This window comes from Pinus tabuliformis, chromosome 1_1 (assembly GCF_031772625.1).
Source record: "Pinus tabuliformis cultivar Carrire ecotype Pingquan chromosome 1_1, CPIR1, whole genome shotgun sequence".
NCBI lineage: Eukaryota > Viridiplantae > Streptophyta > Pinopsida > Pinales > Pinaceae > Pinus > Pinus tabuliformis.
In genome coordinates, this window is record NC_142297.1 from 716,682,691 (window position 1) to 716,704,370 (window position 21,680).

The 21,680-nt window shown below is 38.5% G+C and overlaps 1 protein-coding gene and 1 long non-coding RNA gene across 2 annotated transcripts in view; both read left to right on the forward strand.

Annotated features, from left to right (window-relative positions):
• Nucleotides 1-21,680, forward strand: part of LOC149215890 (uncharacterized) — a 72,832-nt gene that overhangs the window by 37,088 nt on the left and 14,064 nt on the right. The window lies entirely within an intron of this gene.
• Nucleotides 1,519-3,227, forward strand: LOC149215892 (ricin B-like lectin R40G3). The gene is made up of 5 exons (XM_089393125.1): nucleotides 1,519-1,542; nucleotides 1,908-2,118; nucleotides 2,224-2,408; nucleotides 2,524-2,646; nucleotides 2,859-3,227. Exons 1-5 carry the CDS (start codon nucleotides 1,519-1,521, stop codon nucleotides 3,210-3,212), a joined length of 897 nt encoding a protein of 298 aa, XP_089249251.1. The 3' UTR covers nucleotides 3,213-3,227.

The window sequence follows — 21,680 nt, forward strand, 5'->3', positions numbered from 1 at the left end:
TCTACAAGAATTGTATATAGCAGAGCAGATTTCCTTGATCCCTCTGAGCCACAAATTGCTACCTTTTCTCCAGTTTTAATGTGTAGATTTATTCCCTTCAATGTCGGCTTTGTCAATGAAGATTCTGGATCCCAGCTGAGTAGGGTTTGATGAATTTCGATGGTATACTGGGATCCGGCAAGTGCTTTCCTCACAACAGAATCTGGTCTCAGCTCATCATCTTGTAAGAACTTGTCCAGACGATCTAAGGAGACTTTAACCTGAATTAATATAGGCAAAACTTCAGGTAGCATTGTCACTGGATCTTGTATCACACAGAATGTTGCAAGCACTGTAAATATGGTTGTGGCAGTTAACGGTGGATCCCCTATGATAGCACACCCGGCAAAAACTATAGATGCAGTAATGATGCGTGACATCTAGTAGAGTATGGCACCATGTGTTCTATTAAACTGTGCTGAAGACAACCATTTGGACTCCATAGCTCGGAGATTTTCTATCAGCGCTTTAAATTTTTCTTCCCATGCTTGTAGTTTGATTATTTTCATACTATTAAGAATTTCAGATGTTATTCTGAGTCTCTCATCTTATGCAGTCATGAACTCAGCATGGCACTTTTAGAGGGTTTTGGCCAGAGGTTTGTTTAGAATGAGAGTAAGAATGATGATGAGCAAACCTGGAATAGCTGCCCTTCCAACTGTGGCAAAAAGGATGCCAATTGCTACACAAATTTGCAAAGGGACAGTCCAACCCCAATGCAGCCACCACAGAAACTCTCCAAAACGATATGCATCTACAACTATGTAGTTTACAATCTCACCAGTGGCATGTCTTCATCTTCCTAGACTGGACAACCGAAGTTGTTTCTGATATACAGTTGCCATCAAGGCCGAACGCATTCGCTTACCTGTGCGTCTGGAATTGAAGTATTTTTTTTTTGTTTCTGTTTGCTTAGGTGGTCCAATGCATGTTCTGAATTTAGGGAAGTCTGAAATTCTGTTGACTGTCATTCAATGCGCTTAGGAAGTTCTGCTGTTGGAAAGTTTGATTGGGCTGCATTGAATTAAGCAAGGCTGAAACATTATTGTTGACGTTGTAGCTGTAGTTGTTCTGCATGTTGTTGAATCTCTTTGCAGGGTTGGTTTCATCGTCCCCATATGCTAAGAAGAGGGTCCTCTTGAGAGAATTGAATTTGTTGTCATTCTCCACTGCTAATTCTTCTTGTTTTGGGACAACTTCATATCGACAATCGCTATTGTTGTCATTGTTATTGCTGAAATTGTTGTGAGAGAGGTTGGAGGACTGGACTTGAGGTAGTTTGCTGCTCTTTCCATTGCCATCCATGGCTTCATCATTTAAAAAACCATCTATGTAAGGATCGTCACTCTCCAACAACCCACTGAAAGAGGTAATTTTGGACAGTTGCAGTTTGTTTTGCTGATCAATATCAGGCAAAGAAGCCATCACTTCATCTGCACTTGGTGATTCATCTCGTTCTACCCCTTGTACTCTCTGAGAATGACCATTTTTCTTGCAAATTCGGCACAACACCCAATCATCAAGCTGGAGAACAAAAGTGCCATCAAAATCAACAATACCAATTTTAATTGAATGAATCAATTCCTATTCATAAAGAATCAAAACACAAGAACTATGAAAGGAAAATCATTCATATTGATCAATATTCAAGAAGACATCACTTTGTAGGGTGTGTTATTTGTATTTACACAATTGATTTTTTTGGAGTAGTCTACCTAGGTGGAGGAATTGCCCGGTTTCCGTCGCTGCCCGGAAAATCGTCCGGCTCCGGCCGTCGGCAATCCCTCCGTCCTAGCTCCGCCACCCTCCCCTAGCTCCGCCACCCTTCGTCCACTGCTCCACATTCATTTCCTGACATTTCCTGACAGATCGGATCGGAGCTGGCAATCTTGACATTCCCTGATAGATCGGATCAGAGCTGGAATTGCCGCAGCGGAGAGTTGATTCCATTTCCAATTCGAAATGGAGGAATTGCTAAACCGCGGGCTGCTCCCCCAACCAACACGACTCGGCCCCTACAGCTCACTCACCTTCCTCCTCGACTCGGCGCCTGTAGCTCACCACAAAACTCCGGCCCAGGCAATTCCTCCTCTTTGCAGCTCAACACCTAGGGGATGTCCCCTTCAGGTTCAGGCGTAATTGGGTGAGTGCCGATTTTTAAATATTTGTTGGTAAATTGAACAGTGGGTGCTTCACAAGGAGTCCATCCACCACGAGGTGAGCAGAGTTCATTCTATCCACCACAGGCTAATGTCGAGCCACAAGGACATACGGTTAAGATCCATTGTGAAGCCAACCCAGAGTTTTTCTTGGTTGCTCGTGGTGATGTTGCAGTGCTTGCGCTGGAAAACCCACATGATCCTCATCAGGTATGTTCATCAGTTTGAGCTACTTTATTTGAAGCTCGCTGAAAGCATTTGTTCATCTAATAATTGATGATTGATCACTATCCTTATTCCCCTGTTTGATGGAACCTTTTGTCAGCAATGGATCAAAGTAGATTCATGGGGCCTTCGAGTCAAGGATGAAGCTGCCTTCCCAGCGTTTGCCTTGGTGAACAAGGCCACCAAACATGCTCTGAAACATGGGGATAAAGAATGGGACCAGGTAAAACTTTCTGTTTCCCTTTTCCTTTTAGTTTCATTGTTTAATATAGCCTCTCCTCTGGATATGTAGAGAAGTCTTATTCACTGCAATGCTATAAACCACCTTAACTCAGGGTTTTGGAATGCTAGGGTCTTGGGCATTATGGGCTGCAACAGAGCTGTTTACAACGGTGGTCCCCTAATCCATAGTTTTTGTTGAATGTTGTTGAACAGATATACTTGGCAGATTATAATCATGACAAGGCAGAGCAGTCTGTTCTGTGGACCTTAAGTGCAGATGTTGGAAATAGGTATCAATGTCTGAGGCCTGTGAACAACATTAATTTGAATATGGATGCGAAAGCTGCAGATGGCCATGTTGGAGGAATACGTGATGGAAATGAACTCATCCTCTTTGAGTGGAAGAAACAGAGCAACCAGAAATGGAAGCTCCAACCCATCTATTGTAAGCAATCTAACAATAACAAGTTGTCTTTCAAGCTCTTTATTGAAAGTAGCATCATTTCTGTAAGTTTATCAATAGAAAGGACGAAGGGTTCATGCTACTTGAAATTTTATCATTTCTGACATTTTCTGTAAGTTTTTCTGGCATCATTTTCCACATTCTTTTGTTTGCAGGTTTGGGTGTTCATCATAAGTTTGCTTGGCCTTGCACCTCTTGCTGAATGTATAGGCTTTGTCACTGAGTAAGTGAAAAATTGCATGGTATATGTACATAGGTTACGTGTAATCTATACCTTGTACTGCAATTGTTTATACACTTGGAATGGTCACTGCAGTGCAGTGACTTCATAAAATATTATGTTTGTTGGTTCTACAATCTGATGTTTTGTTGTAAATTGTTGCAAACAAATTGCATTCTACACTGGACCAACAAGTGAGATTCTTATATGTATATGGACTATGTACTCATATTTGTGGATACAAGATATGAGCTAATTGATATATATGAGAAAGTGTTTGACATTTTGAAGTAACTGATGCAAATATATTGTTAATTAATTCTCCTATAGTTGGCGGGCTGCTCAACGCCACATGTGGAAATGCAACAGAGATGCTCATTGCAGTGTTTGCACTTTACCATGGCAAGACCAATGTGGTCAAGTATTCTCTACTAGGCTTTGTGCTTTCCAACTTACTTTTTGTGCTTGGCACATCTCTCTTTTGTGGAGGAATTGCCAACATGAAAAAAGAACAACGGTTTGACAAGGCATGTGATATATTTTTAGTTTTTCTTTAACAACCTAGGCCACCAAAACAAGTCTGACCTGCTCATGATATTCATTCATTAGGGCCTAACCATGGGTGTTGTATTGCTATATGACGTAGGTTATTTCTGGAATCAACTCTAGTCTTCTCATGATGGCTTCACTGTGTCTCATGCTACCCTTGGCCCTTCAACAATCTATGGCATATAGTGAAGCAACTGTATCAACATTACAGCTGTCTAGAGTCAGCAACATCATCATGTTGATAGCCTATGTTGCATATTTTTTCTTCCAATTAAGGACACACAGACAATTGTTTGAAGAATGCTCAGAAACAAAGGAGCTTTTTCTCTGAATCCTCAGCAGCAAGAATTCTTTGTCTTCGGTGGTTCCACTCCATCCCCATCTCCATATACATCCATAATATTAACTTTGTTGAGAGACAATTGAGACTTATAGGAATCTGAATTTAGCATTTTCTTGCTCACATTAGTGTAAATCTCCTTGACCACAATTTGGAATGCAGGCAATACATTTGTATTATCTAGAGCCAATTCATAGTCAAATGAATCCATGCATGATTGACTACAAGAAATGGCTTATCTAATCATGATTCAGTGTTTGGAGGCTGCCAATTTGACTCAGAGGGAGAGGTAAGTGACGCTCCAATAGTAATTGGGGATCTCCTTCTAGATTTGCAGGACATCGGCTTGGAGCTTGCAACTTTAGATGAATCTACGTCAAATGGAAAATTTTTGTATCGTCTCAGATCAAAACTAGAATGTGTCTTGGAAAGGAGAGGCAAAAATGGTGATTTTTGTCACTCTAAATTTCTCGATTTCTTAGTGTCATTGTCTGATAGACGACGCGATTGTGTTGAAAAGTGGCTTCACTACAACACTGCAGAATTTTCTGGGAATGCTGATGTACAAAAGTTGAAATTGGAGGCAATTTTATCACTTGCAGAACTGAAACAGGGACTCTCTGTATGTGTTTGTAAATGTTCTGTATGTTTTTGGCAATGTGTTCTAGAGAAGGGCCATTCCTCTGATCACTCTTGTATGGGTAACCATTGTTGCGATGAAAAGTGCACATATTGCTCTCTTGAATCACACCAAGGAAATGAATTGGAGGAATGCCGAAATTTGGCAGGTCATGATGGGAGTCATGATTGCAAAAAGAAAATTCATACATGTATGAAGCTCTGTTCTTTATTTGATAAATCATCTAATTGTAACAAATTTTGTTGCTTGAAGGTTGGCCATGAAGGTTACAAATTGCTACAAATTGGCAAATGCCTACAAATTGGTCATTCTAATAAAATGAAAAGTTATTTGCAGGTGGGATGTTGTCTTTTAACAAGCAGACTTCCAAGGGTTGCCAAAATAAAGTCCCCATATGGATTATTAAGCAATGATGCATTTGAGATTAGGACAAATTCTATATCAGCATATTATTATACAACCTTAACTAATGCATTGACTAGCTTTTCCACTAGGCAATCAACTAGTGTAATGGATTTCACTTCGAGTGGATCTTTTCCAATATAATTGACTACAAGCAATGGCTTATCTAATCATTTGACTATGAATTCTCATGGTGAATCTGATACAAAATTTCCATCTATAAGGGACATTTGTCTTCTCCAATGGTTGACTAAGACAATTGAAGTTGTCGATGTTAATGTAGGTACGATAAATGACTCAAGAAAGACTTGATAGAAATAGTGTGTTAGTGTTGCTTTCATGGCATGTATCCTAAAGGAATTGATCTCAATAGACATTCAAATGCACAAGTTTAATCTAAATGGGAGAATGATATGACTAAAGAGTGCAATTCCTTTGATGAAAAATAAAAGTTGAGACTTAGTTCCCCAGGCATAAAGAAAGAATGTGATGAAATGTCTAATGGTCTACAAGACTAAATTTACCATCTGCAAGTGTTATTGAGAAACATAAATTTACTTGTGACAAAAATCTTCTCTCAACAAGATCATATTCATATTGACTACATTGAAATCTTTGCACCTATTGCAAATATGAACTCTTATCTACTTATTATTTCACACATTATTCATTCTGTATAAGTGTTATAACATACATCAATTGGATGTCAATTTTTTTTTTACATGGTGTTCTCACTGAGGAGATTTATATGGAGCAATTTTTTTACATGTTCTCAATGAGGAGATTTATATGGAGCAATCCAAGGCTTTGAGAAGAGCCACAATCTTGTTTGTCTACTAAAGAAATCCTTTTACACTTTGAAGCAAGCCTCCATAGTGTGGTATAAGAAGATTGATTGATTATTAGTTTTGGTTTCAAGCATCATGAATTTGATTGTAGTGTTTATATTTTGCAAATGATGATACTTACATGTTGGTGACTTAATCATAAATTTGCAAGTGATAATACTTACATGTTGGTGACTTAATCATAAATTGAAGTAGTGTCAACCTAATTTTGGGTTTGAAAAAACAATAATAGAGATATTTAGAATTACAAACCTGAGTGTGTTGTATTTTTCCTTATGGAAACCAAGTTTTGCAAATGGATAACAATATATTTATTTACCTAAATATAAATCGCCATTCATTATACATGTTTAGGATGGAACACTATAAACCATTTTTGGCACCATATCAATCAAGAGAGAAATTGACTGAGTGTGCCTTTGAAAATTAATGGTACTCTCTACAAGAAGACTACTGGAGCCTCATTTACTTGATTCATAGCAGATTTGATATATTATTTGATGTTAGTGTGGTCTAGGATATGAAAGAGAGCTGCTTAGAGGCCACAAAAAGGATTGTTTATGAAAGATACATATTAGCATAGTATGAAGTACTTCATTAAGAATATGAAACTAGTCAGTTACTTTGGTCTTGTAAGAAGCAGACATAACTATTGACCACTAAAATTGAATATAAGGGTGCATTTAATGTTGACAAAATCAATGTGAATCCACATAATGGATGAGGTTGGCTTCTCGTTTGAGCAATAGATTCCAATGTATTATGCAATACAAAATCTTCTTGTTCATAGTAAAATAGTGTATGTGGAGTCTTCATGCCCATTATTTGAAAAAATAAAGATATTGTGAATCTTCTTGTTCATAGTAAAATAATGTATGTGGAGGCTTCATGCCCATTATTTGACAAAATAAAGATATTGTTCATAGTAAAATAATGTATGTGGAGGTTTCATGCCCATTATTTGACAAAATAAAGATATTGTGAATCTTATTTATTGTAAGATAAGTGATCACATCATTAATATTTTTGCAGAGTCATTAACAAAAGACAAGTTTACGAAACTTTGAACTATGTTTTGGATTTAAAAAATTGCAATCATGGTAGAGTGTACATAAGACAATTTCACCTCTAAAAAGTTTCAGATAGTTGTGTTGACAAATGAGCTTTGAAACATCAATTTCATCATACAATTTGACCTTTTATGGATATTGTTGATTCACAATGGAAGGTCAAATTACTAATTGGTTAGATTCATCCAAGGTCCCAAGTTATGCAAGTCGAAGTATCTAAGATAGGTCCCCAAGCTTTGCAAGTCAAAGTATCTAAGATAGGTCCCCAAGCTTTGCAAATCAAAGTATCTAAGATGAAGATCCAAATGCATTTAAGATGATTAATGTTGATTTTTTTTCCTATTTTAGATGAGTTACTTTTAATTTTAAGCCATATATAAATCATACCAATTGTCTTATCATTAAAATTATTTAGTTATCCATTTTATGTCAGGAAATGCTTACTTGTAATTCAACACTGTAAAGATATCTTTGAACACAACATTTTCTTGAAATTCATTATTCTTCGTTCCTGTGGACTTAATTCAACACTGTAAAGATATCTTTGAACACAACATTTTCTTGAAATTCATTATTCTTCGTTCCTGTAAGTCCACGGCTCTCTAACAACCATTACCATTGACTTGAGGACATTTAAAGAACATTGTGATATACTTAAAACCCTAGTTTTAAAAATAAGACATAAATTCCTTGAGAATTCACTTTATTCAGATCCTTTGAAAGCTCATTTTCCATAGGAGTTCACGATTTGTTGTTAACTATCCTCGGCTGCACTTGGAGATGATATAGTGCATAGCAACCTCTCGTGAAATAACAACAGAAATCTTATAAATCAGACAGAGCAAATCAACATTGCCACGATATACCTGAAGTATCATCATCGCGGTTACTTCATAAAAAGTGCCAAACATAATACAAAGAACAATAGCACAAACAAGCACCACCCACATTTGTAATAAACTTTTATTATTATGGGCTGATAAAGAAATAGAGGATACAGAGCTATACAGAGGCCAACCCCAGTCAAGTCGATCACAAACAATGAAATATGATCATCCAGAGGCCAACTCCATTGAATTTGCTATATAATTATTTACATATTTTACATCATCAATACAACGGTATAAGAAGTTCAAGTGATCAGAAGTGCCAGTGGATTCAAATGATTTAAGAAAGAAGGGGGAAGCACTGTATTCACTGATCCAGCGAAAACATACCACTGGCCAGGAATCTCTAAACAGAAAGGTGGGGTGCAGTTCCTATTCGATGAAGGAAAGCAAAAAATACCAACAATTGCCCCAAATTGTCACCTCGTGCTGTACCAATCTCCTACCAAATCACACTCCTTTCAAATTCAGATGTTCAGCAAGAAGTCCAGTAGTATCCAACGCCTTCTCCATCAGTTCGCCCAATTCTTGCAGATAGACTTGGGATCGTGCCTTCTACTATTCAAAGGAAACCTCCAGTGGCTAAAAGGAGTATTTTACTTCCTACAAGGCCAAGAAGTGCTAAGAATCTATGTCAAGCACTAGAATCTATGTTAACACTATGATTCATTAATGGTCTTTACCTGTGTAGTTTGAAGAGTTGTCATTCTGTAGAACAAAGACTATTTATCAGCTTGTAATTTGTACAACTTGTATAAGCAATTCTAGATTAGGTGGATTTAGTTCCTTTCTCCTACCACCATTGTAATTAGCGTTGTCTTCTTTCAGTTCTACCAATTTTGCACACTTCTCTATGATGAGGTCAATTTCGCAATTCTTGGGTCATCAAATGACAGGGCCATGTTCGGCTAGTGTGGTGAATAGTTCTCCATTTCTGGTCTTCTGTTCGATGATCAACAAATCATATTTGGCAAATCCCAGTGGTATTGTGCTTTCCAGATCCTGACATTGCTGTACCCAATTTCTGTATTTAGAAAGGTAATTGTCACAGTGGAAAACAGATGAACGACGATGGTTTTTAGAGAACCATTGTCCATACATACAACCTTCAAAGGCGATTACTTAATTCCATTGCAAGAAGCCCAAAATACAACATCTAAGAATAGGATTTTATCAATCCAAGACTGTAGAGAAAGCTAACACAAACAAACCATGTAAGAGCTTACCGCAGTGATATCCAAGATGCAGCTGCAATCCGACGACGTGATCCGCGTGGAGGCGCAAGTGGAAGCACTACGTCTCCATTTCGAATCCCACTACCACGCCCTTGACCGCACAGCAAGGCAGGACGTGCTGCAAATCCTGACGCCCGCCTGGAGAACACCTCTGGAGAAACCCTACCTTTGGATTGGGGATTGGCACCCCGCGCTCTTCATCAATCTCTTCCACGGCCTTGTCGCGCATTACCTGGACCGCCTCAGTCTCGAAACTGCGACGTCGGAGAAGAATTATTATCGCAGGGGCGGTCTAGCTTACGTGTCGGAGGACTTGTTGAACAAGGTTGAGAACATCAGAATGGTGCTGCGCACCATGGTTCTTGCCCTTTTTCACAGAATGCGCCACGTTCAGCTCGGCCTAGGAGGCCCCATTGCCAAACACTGGTTGTTGGCCCTGCTCCGAGACCACCAAGAAAGTTCCCAGGGATCGAGTCGCCGAGAGGATCAAGACGTCGTGGTGGCAGTGGAGAGTGGATTCACGGTGCATATCCAGGAATTGAATAGGGAATTACAAGATTCAGAAGGCGTTGGACTCTGCATCCTCCAATCTAACGCGTAGAAAATGAATCTGCCAGAGCGGCCTGGAGGGATCCAGGGGAGGCAAGTCCTAACGCCTGCCTGGAGAACACCTCTGGAGAAACCCTACCTCTGGATTGGGGATTGGCACCTCGCGCTCTTCATCAATCTCTTCCACGGCCTCGTCGCGCATTACCTGGACCGCCTTAGTCTCGAACCTACGATGTCGGAGAAGAATTATTACCGCATGGGCGAGCTGGCTTACGCGTCGGAGGACTTGCTGAACAAGGTTGAGAACATCAGAATGGTGTTGCGCACCATGGTTCTTGCCCTTTTTCACAGAATGCGCTGCGTTCAGCTCGGCCAAAAGACTGGTTGCTGGCCCTGCTCCGAGACCACCAAGAAAGTTCCCCGGGATCGAGTCGCCGACAGGATCAAGACAAATTTGTAACTGTTTTGATCGACGGTTCAAGTGTTTGTAATCATCTAACATCTAATCGTACAGTGTCCAAGGATGACACGTAGGCAAAAAGGGGATGGATTTCAGAGGGAAACGCCTTACGGCGTAATTAATTTTAAGCACTCTAGCAATCTGATTTTTTTTTTACTAAGTTCTAACAAAAAAATTTACCACCAGACTAATTTGTGGTGTCGATAGAGAACGCCTATTATATTATGTACAAGTAGTGAACGCTTTCCTGTTCTATACTTTCGCTTTCGGCGACAACACATCATTCAAATCAGTTCAGTGTCAATTCAGCTCTATTTCCTTCTCCATCGTCTTGACTCTTAACCCATCATCACTGGAAAATGGGTCAATGTGTATTCCCTCCGCCTGTCCCAGATCTTATGTAGTGGTTTCTTGAATGCAGTGTCGTGGCCTTGATGGCCCTCCGTATCGATGCCGGCCAATGACAATTGCCATCAAAGTTAGTGGTCAATTTCGTGAACTTATGATCGTGAACCGATGATGAAGGGTTGACGGTATGGTCGGTACATCGAGAGTCATTTGTGCTCAACAGTTTTGAGCCGATGTTTACCGCGTAGTTTAAGGAGGTGGAGGAGTTGTTCGGGAAATTATGGAAATTTGGGTTATAGGTAGAGAAAATTGGGCAAGGATTTTTGTAAATTCAAGTTATAGTTGTTAAACTTCAAAATTTTAGGTGTCCTAAAAGTTTTCGATGGTGTTGAATCTATTTCCACTATAAAAACACGATTCAAACACTGCATCTACAAGATTTTTTGAATTTCTTTTACTCAAATTCCAACTACTTTTGACTGCCTCGTTAGACGACTCCGATGTTCAGTCTTTTGCACTTCTCCTTTGGGAAGCAATTTGACGTGACTCTAGAATCATTCATACTCAACAGCTGGGAAGCAACTTGACTTGAGATGGTTGCAATGTATTTGTTTTTCAAAACAGTCCCATGTTGTCTCAGAATTTCACTCGTAGTGGGCCCTTCTCAGTTACTCCTCAATTGTTACCATTCTGTTAGTTTGACAACGAATTAGTAACTTTAGGTAAAATGTAAATAGACAGTTGTATACCGAATAATTAGTTATGTAACGATAGTTGGTGATATAAAACTATCAAATGCCCATGAAATGTAATGCGGAGAATCATTGATGAATAACAAATTCAGTTTCTAATTCACTTTCTTATCTTGGTTATTCTGTTGAGTTTCTTGTTTTCTTCATTATTTCACTTATTCATCCTACAAGTGGTATTAGAGCCAGTGAATTGAGTTTGGAGTCCATGAGTGCTGTCGAGAGGCTGTTCTCAGCGTGAAGGCTATGTGTCTCTACGTCTCTGCGTTCAGTGGTCAGCGTGAAGGTGTCTCTACGCCCAGCCAAGTTCCACGCTGCCAGACCTGTGTGAAGGAAGCGCCGCGTCTCTGTGTTCAGCGGTCAGCGTGAAGGTGTCTCTGAAATCTGCCTGTGAGAAAGCGTTGAAGAAAAGGCGGATGTGCATTGAAGAACAGGCAATCCAGCCTGCGTGAATCTAGAACCGGCAGTTTTTTGGCGTGCTGGGAACCTGCAGCCGTGTGAAGACCCTGCGCGTGATTCCAGAGAGAGAATCTAGAGTTTTCCTTGCGTGCTGGGAACCTGCAGCCGTGTGAAGACCCTGCATGAAGAATTGGTGCTGCCGGCGTGAATTTACCTGCGCTGCGTGAGAATTCAACCTGCTGCGTGAAGGCTGAAGGGGGCGTGAAGGCTGAAGGTGCTGTTGCGTGCTGCCAGTTGCGTGTTTTATCAAACCCTCTGCGTGATTGCCGTACTGAGCCTGTGTTGGCTGCCAGAACCTGTTCGGAAGAGGAAAAACCTCTGTTTTCAGTGTTGGCGACCAGAACTTGTTCGGAAAATCCGGGATTTTTTTTTTTTTAAAGAAATTTTGTCTCAGAACTTTTCTTTTCAGAAAGCAGTGAGAGTAAAATTCTTTTAAATAAAAAAAAGGGGTCGATGTGAGTAAGTTGAAGGAAAGATTTTAATTTTTGAATTGAAGAAAAACAAAGGGGGAAAGGAAACAAAGGATCTGAAATTAAAAAAACTGTTGAGTTGGGAATTATTATTTTTTTTTACAGTTTTTTAGAAAGACAAACAAAATTATAAATAATTCCTAGAAAGACTGAAACCCTAGGAAGGAGGAAAAATGGCCAAGATGTCGAATGCAAAATTCGAGGTGGAGAAATTCACCGGAAAGAGCAATTTTGCTCTTTGGAAACTGAAAGTTAAGGATCTGCTTGTGCAACAAGGATTGCACAAGGCAATGGATGGGGTAACTAAGAAACCTGCAAACATGACTACTTCAGACTAGGAGGACTTGGATGCCCGAGCTCTTAGTACCATCCGTTTATGCCTAGCGGATGAAGTTCTCTTCAACATTGTTGAAGAGACTACGGTGTCAGGATTGTGGGAAAAACTTGAAAACCTCTATATGACAAAATCATTAACCAACAGAATTTATCTGAAACGACAATTATACAGTCTTCGAATGAAAGAAGGTTCAAGCGTTGCAGAACATTTGAATGTTTTTAATACACTAATTTGTCAATTAACAGATATGGAAGTCAAAATACAGGAAGAAGATAAAGCCATAACCTTGCTGTGTTCTCTGCCTGAATCATGGGATCACTTCGTAACTTCAATCAGCTTCAGCTCTGCTGATTCTTTGAAGTTTGAATCAGTCGTGGGAGCTCTTCTGTCTGAAGAAGTACGAAGGAAATCCAGCACTGAAACAGCTGCATTAGAAGCCATGGTCGCTAGAGGACGCTCAAAGGAAAGAGGAGAAAAACCAAGGGGGTCTTCCAGGTTGAAATCGAAGGGCAAGAAGTGTAAGGCAAAACGTTGGAACTGCGGTAAAGTTGGACACTTGAAGAAGGACTATTGGAAATGGAAGGAATCCGAAAACCTGAAGAACGAAGCGAATCAGGTCGATTCAGGTATGATAGACGAAGTTTTATCTACTGAAGAATTATGTATGATAGATGAAACTTCACCTGAATGTAATGTCTCTCAGAGTTTTGATAGCTGGCTGTTAGACTCTGGTGCTTCGCATCACATGTGCCCACATAGAAATTGGTTTACCTCGTATGAAAATGTAAACGATAGTTCTGTGTTTATGGGTAACAATGTGTCATGTCATACTGTTGGGATGGGAGATATCAGGATTAAGATGTATGATAACACAGTTAGGACATTAACTAGTGTTAGACATGTACCTGATTTGAAGAAACGAAGCGAATCAGGTCGATTCAGGTATGATAGACGAAGTTTTATCTACTGAAGAATTATGTATGATAGATGAAACTTCACCTGAATGTAATGTCTCTCAGAGTTTTGATAGCTGGCTGTTAGACTCTGGTGCTTCGCATCACATGTGCCCACATAGAAATTGGTTTACCTCGTATGAAAATGTAAACGATAGTTCTGTGTTTATGGGTAACAATGTGTCATGTCAGACTGTTGGGATGGGAGATATCAGGATTAAGATGTATGATAACACAGTTAGGACATTAACTAGTGTTAGACATGTACCTGATTTGAAGAAAAATTTAATCTCTTTGGGAGTGTTGGATTCAGATGGTTATAAGTTTACAGGTTAGGATGGCGTCTTAAAAGTCTTTAAAGGAGCCCTTGTGGTTATGAAGGCAGAAAAGGTCGGAAATCTTTACAGGTTAAAAGGAAGTACTCAGGTCAGTGAAGCAGCGGTTGCGTCAGAAAAGGAAGAAGCAGGTACTCGTCTGTGGCATCAGCGATTGGGTCATATGAGCGAGAAAGGTCTTCATATACTGATGAAACATAAATCTCTTCCCGGTCTGAAATCCTTGACTTTAGATTTCTGTAAACATTGTGTGTATGGAAAACAGTGTAAACAGAGATTTAAAGTTGGAAATCATAATAGTAAAGATGTTTTAGACTACATTCATTCTGATATGTGGGGGCCTTCCCCTGTTGTGTCATATGGAGGTGCATTGTATTTTTTAACGTTCATTGATGATTATTCCCGTAGAGTTTGGGTCTATATGCTAAAAAGGAAAGTTGATGTATTAAATGTCTGTAAGCAATTTAAAGTAATGGTAGAGAAAAGAACAGGCAAATCTATTAAATGTCTAAGAACTGACAATGGTGGTGAGTTCACTTCTGTTGAATTTGAACAATACTGTAAGGATGAGGGCATTGTTAGACACAAAACTGCTGTTTATACTCCTCAGCAAAATGGTGTTGCTGAGCGTATGAATCAGACTCTTATGGAAAGAGCCAGAAGCATGATCAACAATGCTAATTTGCAAAAGGAGTTGTGGGCAGAAGCAGTATCTACGGCTTGTTATTTAGTTAACAGATCACCTTCAGTAGCAATTGATTGTAAAATTCCTGAAGAAGTTTGGACAGGTCAATCTTGTGACTATTCACATTTGAGGATATTTGGCTGTGATGCTTATTCTCTTATTCCGAAAAATCAGCATTCAAAATTAGATCCAAAGTCGAAATGTTATGTCTTTGTTGGGTATGACTATGCAGTGAAAGGATATAGGTTGTGGGATCCTACATTGCGGAAGATAGTCATTAGTAGAGATGTAACATTTGATGAATCCTCTTTGTTAAAATCAAATGTTGAAAGAATTGAACATGAACAGGTATCGCCGAGTCAACGAGTTCAGTTGGAGGCTAGACCTTTCGGTGACAGTCGAAAGGAAGGAGAGACTTATGGAGAAAAAGGTGTTGAAGACACAAAGGAAGCCGTTGAAGCTTCTGAACCAGTGCAAGTTTCTGAACCAGTTCGGCAACCAGTCGCTCTGAGAAGGTCTACAAGGAAAAGGAAAACTCCCAAAAGGTATGAAGATTCTACTTCATCTTTTGCTTTGATTACTGAAGATGGGGAACCTTCTTGTTATCAGGAAGCAGTATATGATACAGATAGCGAGAAATGGAAAATGGCTATGGAAGAAGAAATGGACTCCTTAACCAAGAACAATACCTGGGATCTTGTAGAGCTTCCTGAAGGGAGAAATGTTGTTGGATGTAAATGGGTCTTCAAGCTGAAACGGAAAGTTGATGGTAGTATTGAAAGGTATAAGGCGCGACTGGTAGCAAAAGGGTATTCTCAGGTTGAAGGTATAGACTTTCATGAGATTTTTTCTCCAGTTGTAAAACTTGTTTCTATACGTATTATGTTGGCACTAACTGCGTTGCTTAATCTTGAGTTAGAATAGTTAGATGTTAAAACAACTTTTCTACATGGTGATTTGAACGAAGAGATATATATGGAACAACCAGAAGGTTTTGTACGAGGTCGCAGCAGAAGATTAGTTTGCAAGCTCAGGAAATCATTGTATGGTCTGAGGCAGTCTCCCAGACAATGGTACAAGAAGTTTGATTCCTTCATGTTGAGCCAGAACTTTATAAGAAGTGAGTATGATCATTGTGTGTACTTCAAAAGTTTCAATGGCATATTCATTATCTTAGCTTTGTATGTTGACGATATGCTTATTGCAAGCAAAAGCATGGAAGAGATCAACAGGTTAAAGGCTCAACTCTCTAGGAAGTTTGATATGAAGGATCTTGGAGCAGCAAAACATATCTTGGGCATGGAGATACACAGAGACAGGAAAAATGGTAAGCTTTGGTTGTCACAGCAGAAGTATGTGGAGAAGGTACTTGAAAAGTTCTCTATGAATAATGTGAAACCTGTTAATGTTCCTTTAGCTTCCCATTTTAAGCTTTCTTCGTTTTTGAGTCCTAGAGCTGATGAAGAAAAGCAGTATATGTTTCATGTACCATATGAAAATGCTGCAGGCAACTTAATGTATGCGATGGTATCTACAAGACCTGACATTTCACATGCAGTTGGAGTTGTCAGCAGGTTCATGGCAAATCCAGGTAAAGAACATTGGCAAGTAGTGAAATGGGTGCTTCGATATCTAAGAGGCACAAGTGATCATTGCATCGTCTTTAATGGTAGTGAAGGATCAATCTGCGGATATGTAGACGCTGACTATGCAGGTGATTTGGACAAAAGAAGATCTACTACAGGTTACGTCTTTACTCTTGCAGGTGGAGCAATTAGTTGGATGTCAAAGCTTCAAGACACAGTTGCATTGTCCACTACCGAAGCCGAATATATTGCTGCTTCAGATGCTAGTAAAGAAGCAATCTGGTTAAAGGGTCTGCTCGATGAAATTGGAAGAACGCAGGAGAAAGTGAATGTACTTTGTGACAGTCAAAGTGTTATTCACTTGGCTACAAACCCTGCCTATCACAGCAGAACCAAGCACATTGATGTAAGGTATCATTTTCTGAGACATGTGATCGATGGCGGAAAAGTAGCTCTTAAAAAGGTCCATACACGAGAAAATTGTGCAGACATATTCACAAAGCCAGTTACAGTAGAGAAGCTGCGGTGGTGTTTAGCTTCTCTTGGCTTGCAGGAAATATGATGAATGGGAAAATTGTTGTCAAGGTGGAGTTTGTTAGTTTGACAACGAATTAGTAACTTTAGGTAAAATGTAAATAGACAGTTGTATACCGAATAATTAGTTATGTAACGATAGTCGGTGATATAAAACTATCAAATGCCCATGAAATGTAATGCGGAGAACCATTGATGAATAACAAATTCAGCTTCTAATTCACTTTCTTATCTTGGTTATTCTGTTGAGTTTCTTGTTCTCTTCATTATTTCACTTATTCATCCTACACATTCAACCCATATTAATATATGACTACGTGTTTATGAATTCACGTACTCTTGTTGAAATAGCAGGCATTATATAGTGCCCTAGTGCTAGGTTCTATGGAACTAACGGCACCAGTGGTTTTGGGATGTCCCCTGTAATGATTCATTGGAGTAGGGCCAGGGCCGTTATGCATGCCAACTCCTCAAAACATTTTGTCATCCAATTAAACAATTGAAAATATGTAGAAGACGTATCGCATACCCTAACCGTCTTCAAGTCATTGGGTTGGGACTGCAAGTAATCTTTGTAAACTTCAAGAGAATGCGTAAAGGTGAGAGTTCATGCTTGATATGTAGTCGGACGGAGTATTTTCAATGTGAGGTTCTTTATAGACCATTTATATAATGGGGACAAGTATTTGGAGAATGCTTAAAAGGGAGAGTGTTCATGCTTGAGAGGCAGCCTGCCCAAGTATTTGCAATGTGAGGTTCGTTATAGGCCGTTTATATAATGGGCACATACATTTTAAAAGTGACTGGTTGGTTCATTAAGGACTTAATATGTAGGTATGCTATGAGTTTATTAGAATTTAAGAAGGTTGATTGGTAGAAAATGTTCATAATAGTTGGTTTAAAGTTATAGAGGTTCTATTACTAGTCCACTTGGTTTGCAAAGTTAAAGTGCATCTAGGAGGTTTTTAAGTTCTTTTAATGCAAATAGGCATCCAATAATATTTTTTAATGGGGAAGACTAATAAAGTGACATCATGAACAAGGAATCCCAAATCATAAAGAGGGAGGCTTCCAGCTTTATAAAATTCATTCAAATTGTGGAGTGGAAGCTTCAATACTCCATATCCCCATGTAGGAATGAAGTCTTCACATTTACTATTTTACGTTAAGATAAAAAACAACAACAAATAAAAGAAATCTAATAGAAGTTAACTTGGTAATATGAGATAAAATATCACCATATTCAATTCCTTTTACTTGGGAATAACCCTTTACTACTAATTGAGCTTTGTATTTCTCCACTTTGCCTTCTGCATTCTACCTCTTACTAAACACCTATTTGCTACTAAAGGGTTTTCTTCTAACCAGTAACTCCACTAAATACCAAGTCGAATTTTTCTCCAAGGCTTCGATTTCTTTAACCATGGCCTTTTTTCCAAAGTTTCCCATCCTCTAAATCCATTGTCTCCCTAATAGTTTTAGGATCATCATCAATAATAAACAAAGAAAAACTGGAATGAAAATTAGGTGGAGTATACCTTTCTGGCTACCTTTTTTCCTAAACTGATCTCCTCAGTACCAAAGTTTGTGGTTCTTATTCTTCTAATTCTTTTTCTTTTATAGAGTTTGATTCATCATCCTTCAATTCAAATGAGCACTTTTTTGGTTCTCTCCCTTGGTAGGACTTCCTATTGAACAACATCTTTGACTTCTCTAAATACCACATCTCGACTATACACCACCTTCTTAGTTTTTGGGTTCTAAAGCTTATGACCTTAAAGACCATCTTTATATACAATGAAGATACATTTCTCAACTTTCTTATCTAGCCTATTCCTATTCTCCTTTGAAACATGTACATAAGCATTAGAGCCATATAACCTAGGCTGTTTAAGAGAAGTTGTATTATTAGTCCACACCTCATGTAGAGTCTTATCGTCTTTTGCTAATGAGAGTAATCTATTTACTAGGTAACATGAAATATTTATTACCTTTATTCAGAATTCTTGTCCTAACTCAACACCGTTCAGCATGCTCCATGCTTTCTCCATCAAGGTCATGTTTTTCCTTTCTACAACTCCATTTTGATGAGGTGTGTATGAAGTAGCCTCCTGCTTTGTTACACCACATTTATTACAAAATTCTTTGAATTTATTTTTGTAGAATTCTCCGCTATTATCTATCCTCAACACCTTAATTTTCTTCTCTATTTAATTTTCCACAAGAGCCTTAAATTTTTTGAATTTCTCAAAGACTTTATATTTCTTCCTAAGGAAATAAATCCATATATTCTTCAAGAATTCATCTATAAATGAGACAGAATACACATGTACGCAGTGACAAAACCAACACAAGTCTAAACACATCATTGTGCATCGATTGTAATATTCCCTCTAACCTCGTAGAACCAAAGAACAATCTTACCTAATTCTTCTTTCCATATAAAAAATGTTCACAAGAAATCAAAATCCAAAGAGAAATTAGACATACCTTCTACCATACCATTACCATGTGGTACCTAAAGACCTTTTTCTCCAATATGTCGCTATATTTAATGCCACAACATTGTCTTTTCTCAAAAGGCCAAAGGAGTTTTTCCCTCTTTAGTTCCACTTTTAGGAACAATGGAGTTGTTGCACCCATCATTAAGAATTCTTCCCAACAACTAATATAGAGTTACATTCTGAACTCTCCTTAGCAATACCATTGCTCCTCAAACCATCTTGTAGGTATCATTTTCAAACATTGTTTTTACACTTACATCACTAATCTTGCTTACAAAAATAAAATCTATTAGAAATCCTAGGATATGTAGTACAACATGGTGTGTTTTAATCCTTCCACCCATGAGCTTCAACCAGACTTTTCCTTGTCCTATGATTCAGGATGATGACTCATCTCCAGTGAAAACATCATCGTCATCATATTTTCGTATTCACAAAACCACTCCTTGTGAGGAGTCATATGAAAGGGCCTAAGTTGACTAACCATGCCTCATGATCTACATGTGCAATTTGAAAAACCAAATACACTTTTTCTCCTTTATCTAAGGATGTTTTCTCTTCTACAAAATGAGCATCTTCAGGTCTTTTCCCTTTCTTAGCAATTTTGCAGCTACAATCTTTCTTATAATGCCCTTTATTTCAACATCTCCATCATAACTATACAAACTTTCTTGGGGATTTAGAGATTCGTACTTGAGGACTTATTTTTATTTCTATTCTAGGAGTGTCCTCTTATAAACAAGGCATATTTGTTCTAGTTTTCCATGTTTTTTTGTCTCATCTCCTTTGATAATAAATATAATACTATTTCATTAAATCTTAAAGTAATTTCTTTACCACCTATGGAAACAACTAGACTATCACGCAGGTTTGGTAGAGAACATAACAAAGTAATGCACTTACCATCACCTGAAATCTTATTATCAACAATAACACCCACCCCACATTTACACACTTTAAACTGCTCACCAGGGTAAACATGAGATGAGAGTTACTATGTGTGACCTAATTTCCAAGATGCACTTATGGAAAATGATGTCCACATGTTTAGAACCGACTACAAACACCTAGTGCCACATGATCACATTGTTACTAGCTTAAATTGACCCAACGATATTTATTTTCAATTTTGTTTCCTTAGATTTAACACAACTTTCTATTTTTGGTAGTTTTTAAGGTTCTAAACTTCTCAGTCCATTTTGAGGTACTAAACAACATTTTCAAGGAAAACGGAGAGACTCGAAAAGTGTCAAAATATTTTTCACTAACTCTATTTGTTTCCTCGTCGAGGAGATCTTCGAAACAAAGTATCAAGATAGCCAAACGAAGTTTTTATGCCAAAGTTATGACCCTGAGAAGTTGGAGGTCCAAATTATTCATTTATACAAACATCTATTTTCATTAGTTTCATCAGATGTTCATCAAGAAGGCTCAATTCCTTCTCAATCTAGTTGCATCAAACACTAGTTAGCCCATGCATTCAGATAATCATTCATTAACTTATGAATCCATAAGTAAGATCCATAACAAGAGCACATTATACTAAAAGAATTTGCCATGCTTATAACCAACATTTAACCAGAATGAATCCATCACAAACCAGTCATAAAATAAACACAATAATCAATACATCTGATCATTGATCACAATAAGAAAGTAGCTCATCTTAACATATGAAAATTCCAACCAAGTCAGGGACTTACCCGACCATAAATTAGGCTGAACCAAATCTCTCTTTTAGCCAATCATCCTCGTGCCATATTCCAACCATGAATGTGAGATCTTATGGGTTGAACCAAAATAGAACCAACCAGGGCTTCCAAAGGCCAAACCACCTCGACCCTCAACCAAATTGATTTCACCTAAACCAATCTAGAAATCACTAATACCAAAACAAGATCCAATGCCTCTAACTTTCTTCACCATACCTAGAGGATTTTTCCTGTCTCGACCCTTCTGTCAAGAGTTCCAAGAGAAAGCCCATCGTTACCCTCGACCATTGGGAATTTTCCTGAGATCACCACAATCGAAGTCCAAAGTCTAAAAGTCATCTAAAGCTTAAACCAAAACAAGGAACCCAGTACACCATGCCTATCTAGGAAATGGAAAAGCAAGGTTGAAACCACTGTCAATCCAGGAAAATCCCATGCCAATGATAGTAAAACAACCAAATAACCAAATTCATGTACCATGCATTCAAATCTCAACAATGAAATCACACATGTAACATGTTACCTGCAATTTCCACCTATTGTATTTGCTCTTCCAACCTTCTTCTTCGTTGCCCACGAATTCCCTTGCTCGCTTCTCTCCAAGTCCAAGTGAATGCTAGAATGCTCTAAGTGTGTGAGTGTGTAAGAGTATGGAAGAATGTGGAAGAAGAGTATAAAAAGAGAGCTACAATTATTTCTC

Excerpts from the sequence above, each read along its gene's own strand:
- LOC149215892 (XM_089393125.1), top strand. The coding sequence starts at position 1,519 with ATGACCATTTTTCTTGCAAATTCG. Across the intron at positions 2,119-2,223 it reads ACCACAAAACTCCGGCCCAG|TGGGTGCTTCACAAGGAGTC; the intron begins GCAATTCCTCCT and ends TAAATTGAACAG. Across the intron at positions 2,647-2,858 it reads GGGATAAAGAATGGGACCAG|ATATACTTGGCAGATTATAA; the intron begins GTAAAACTTTCT and ends GTTGTTGAACAG.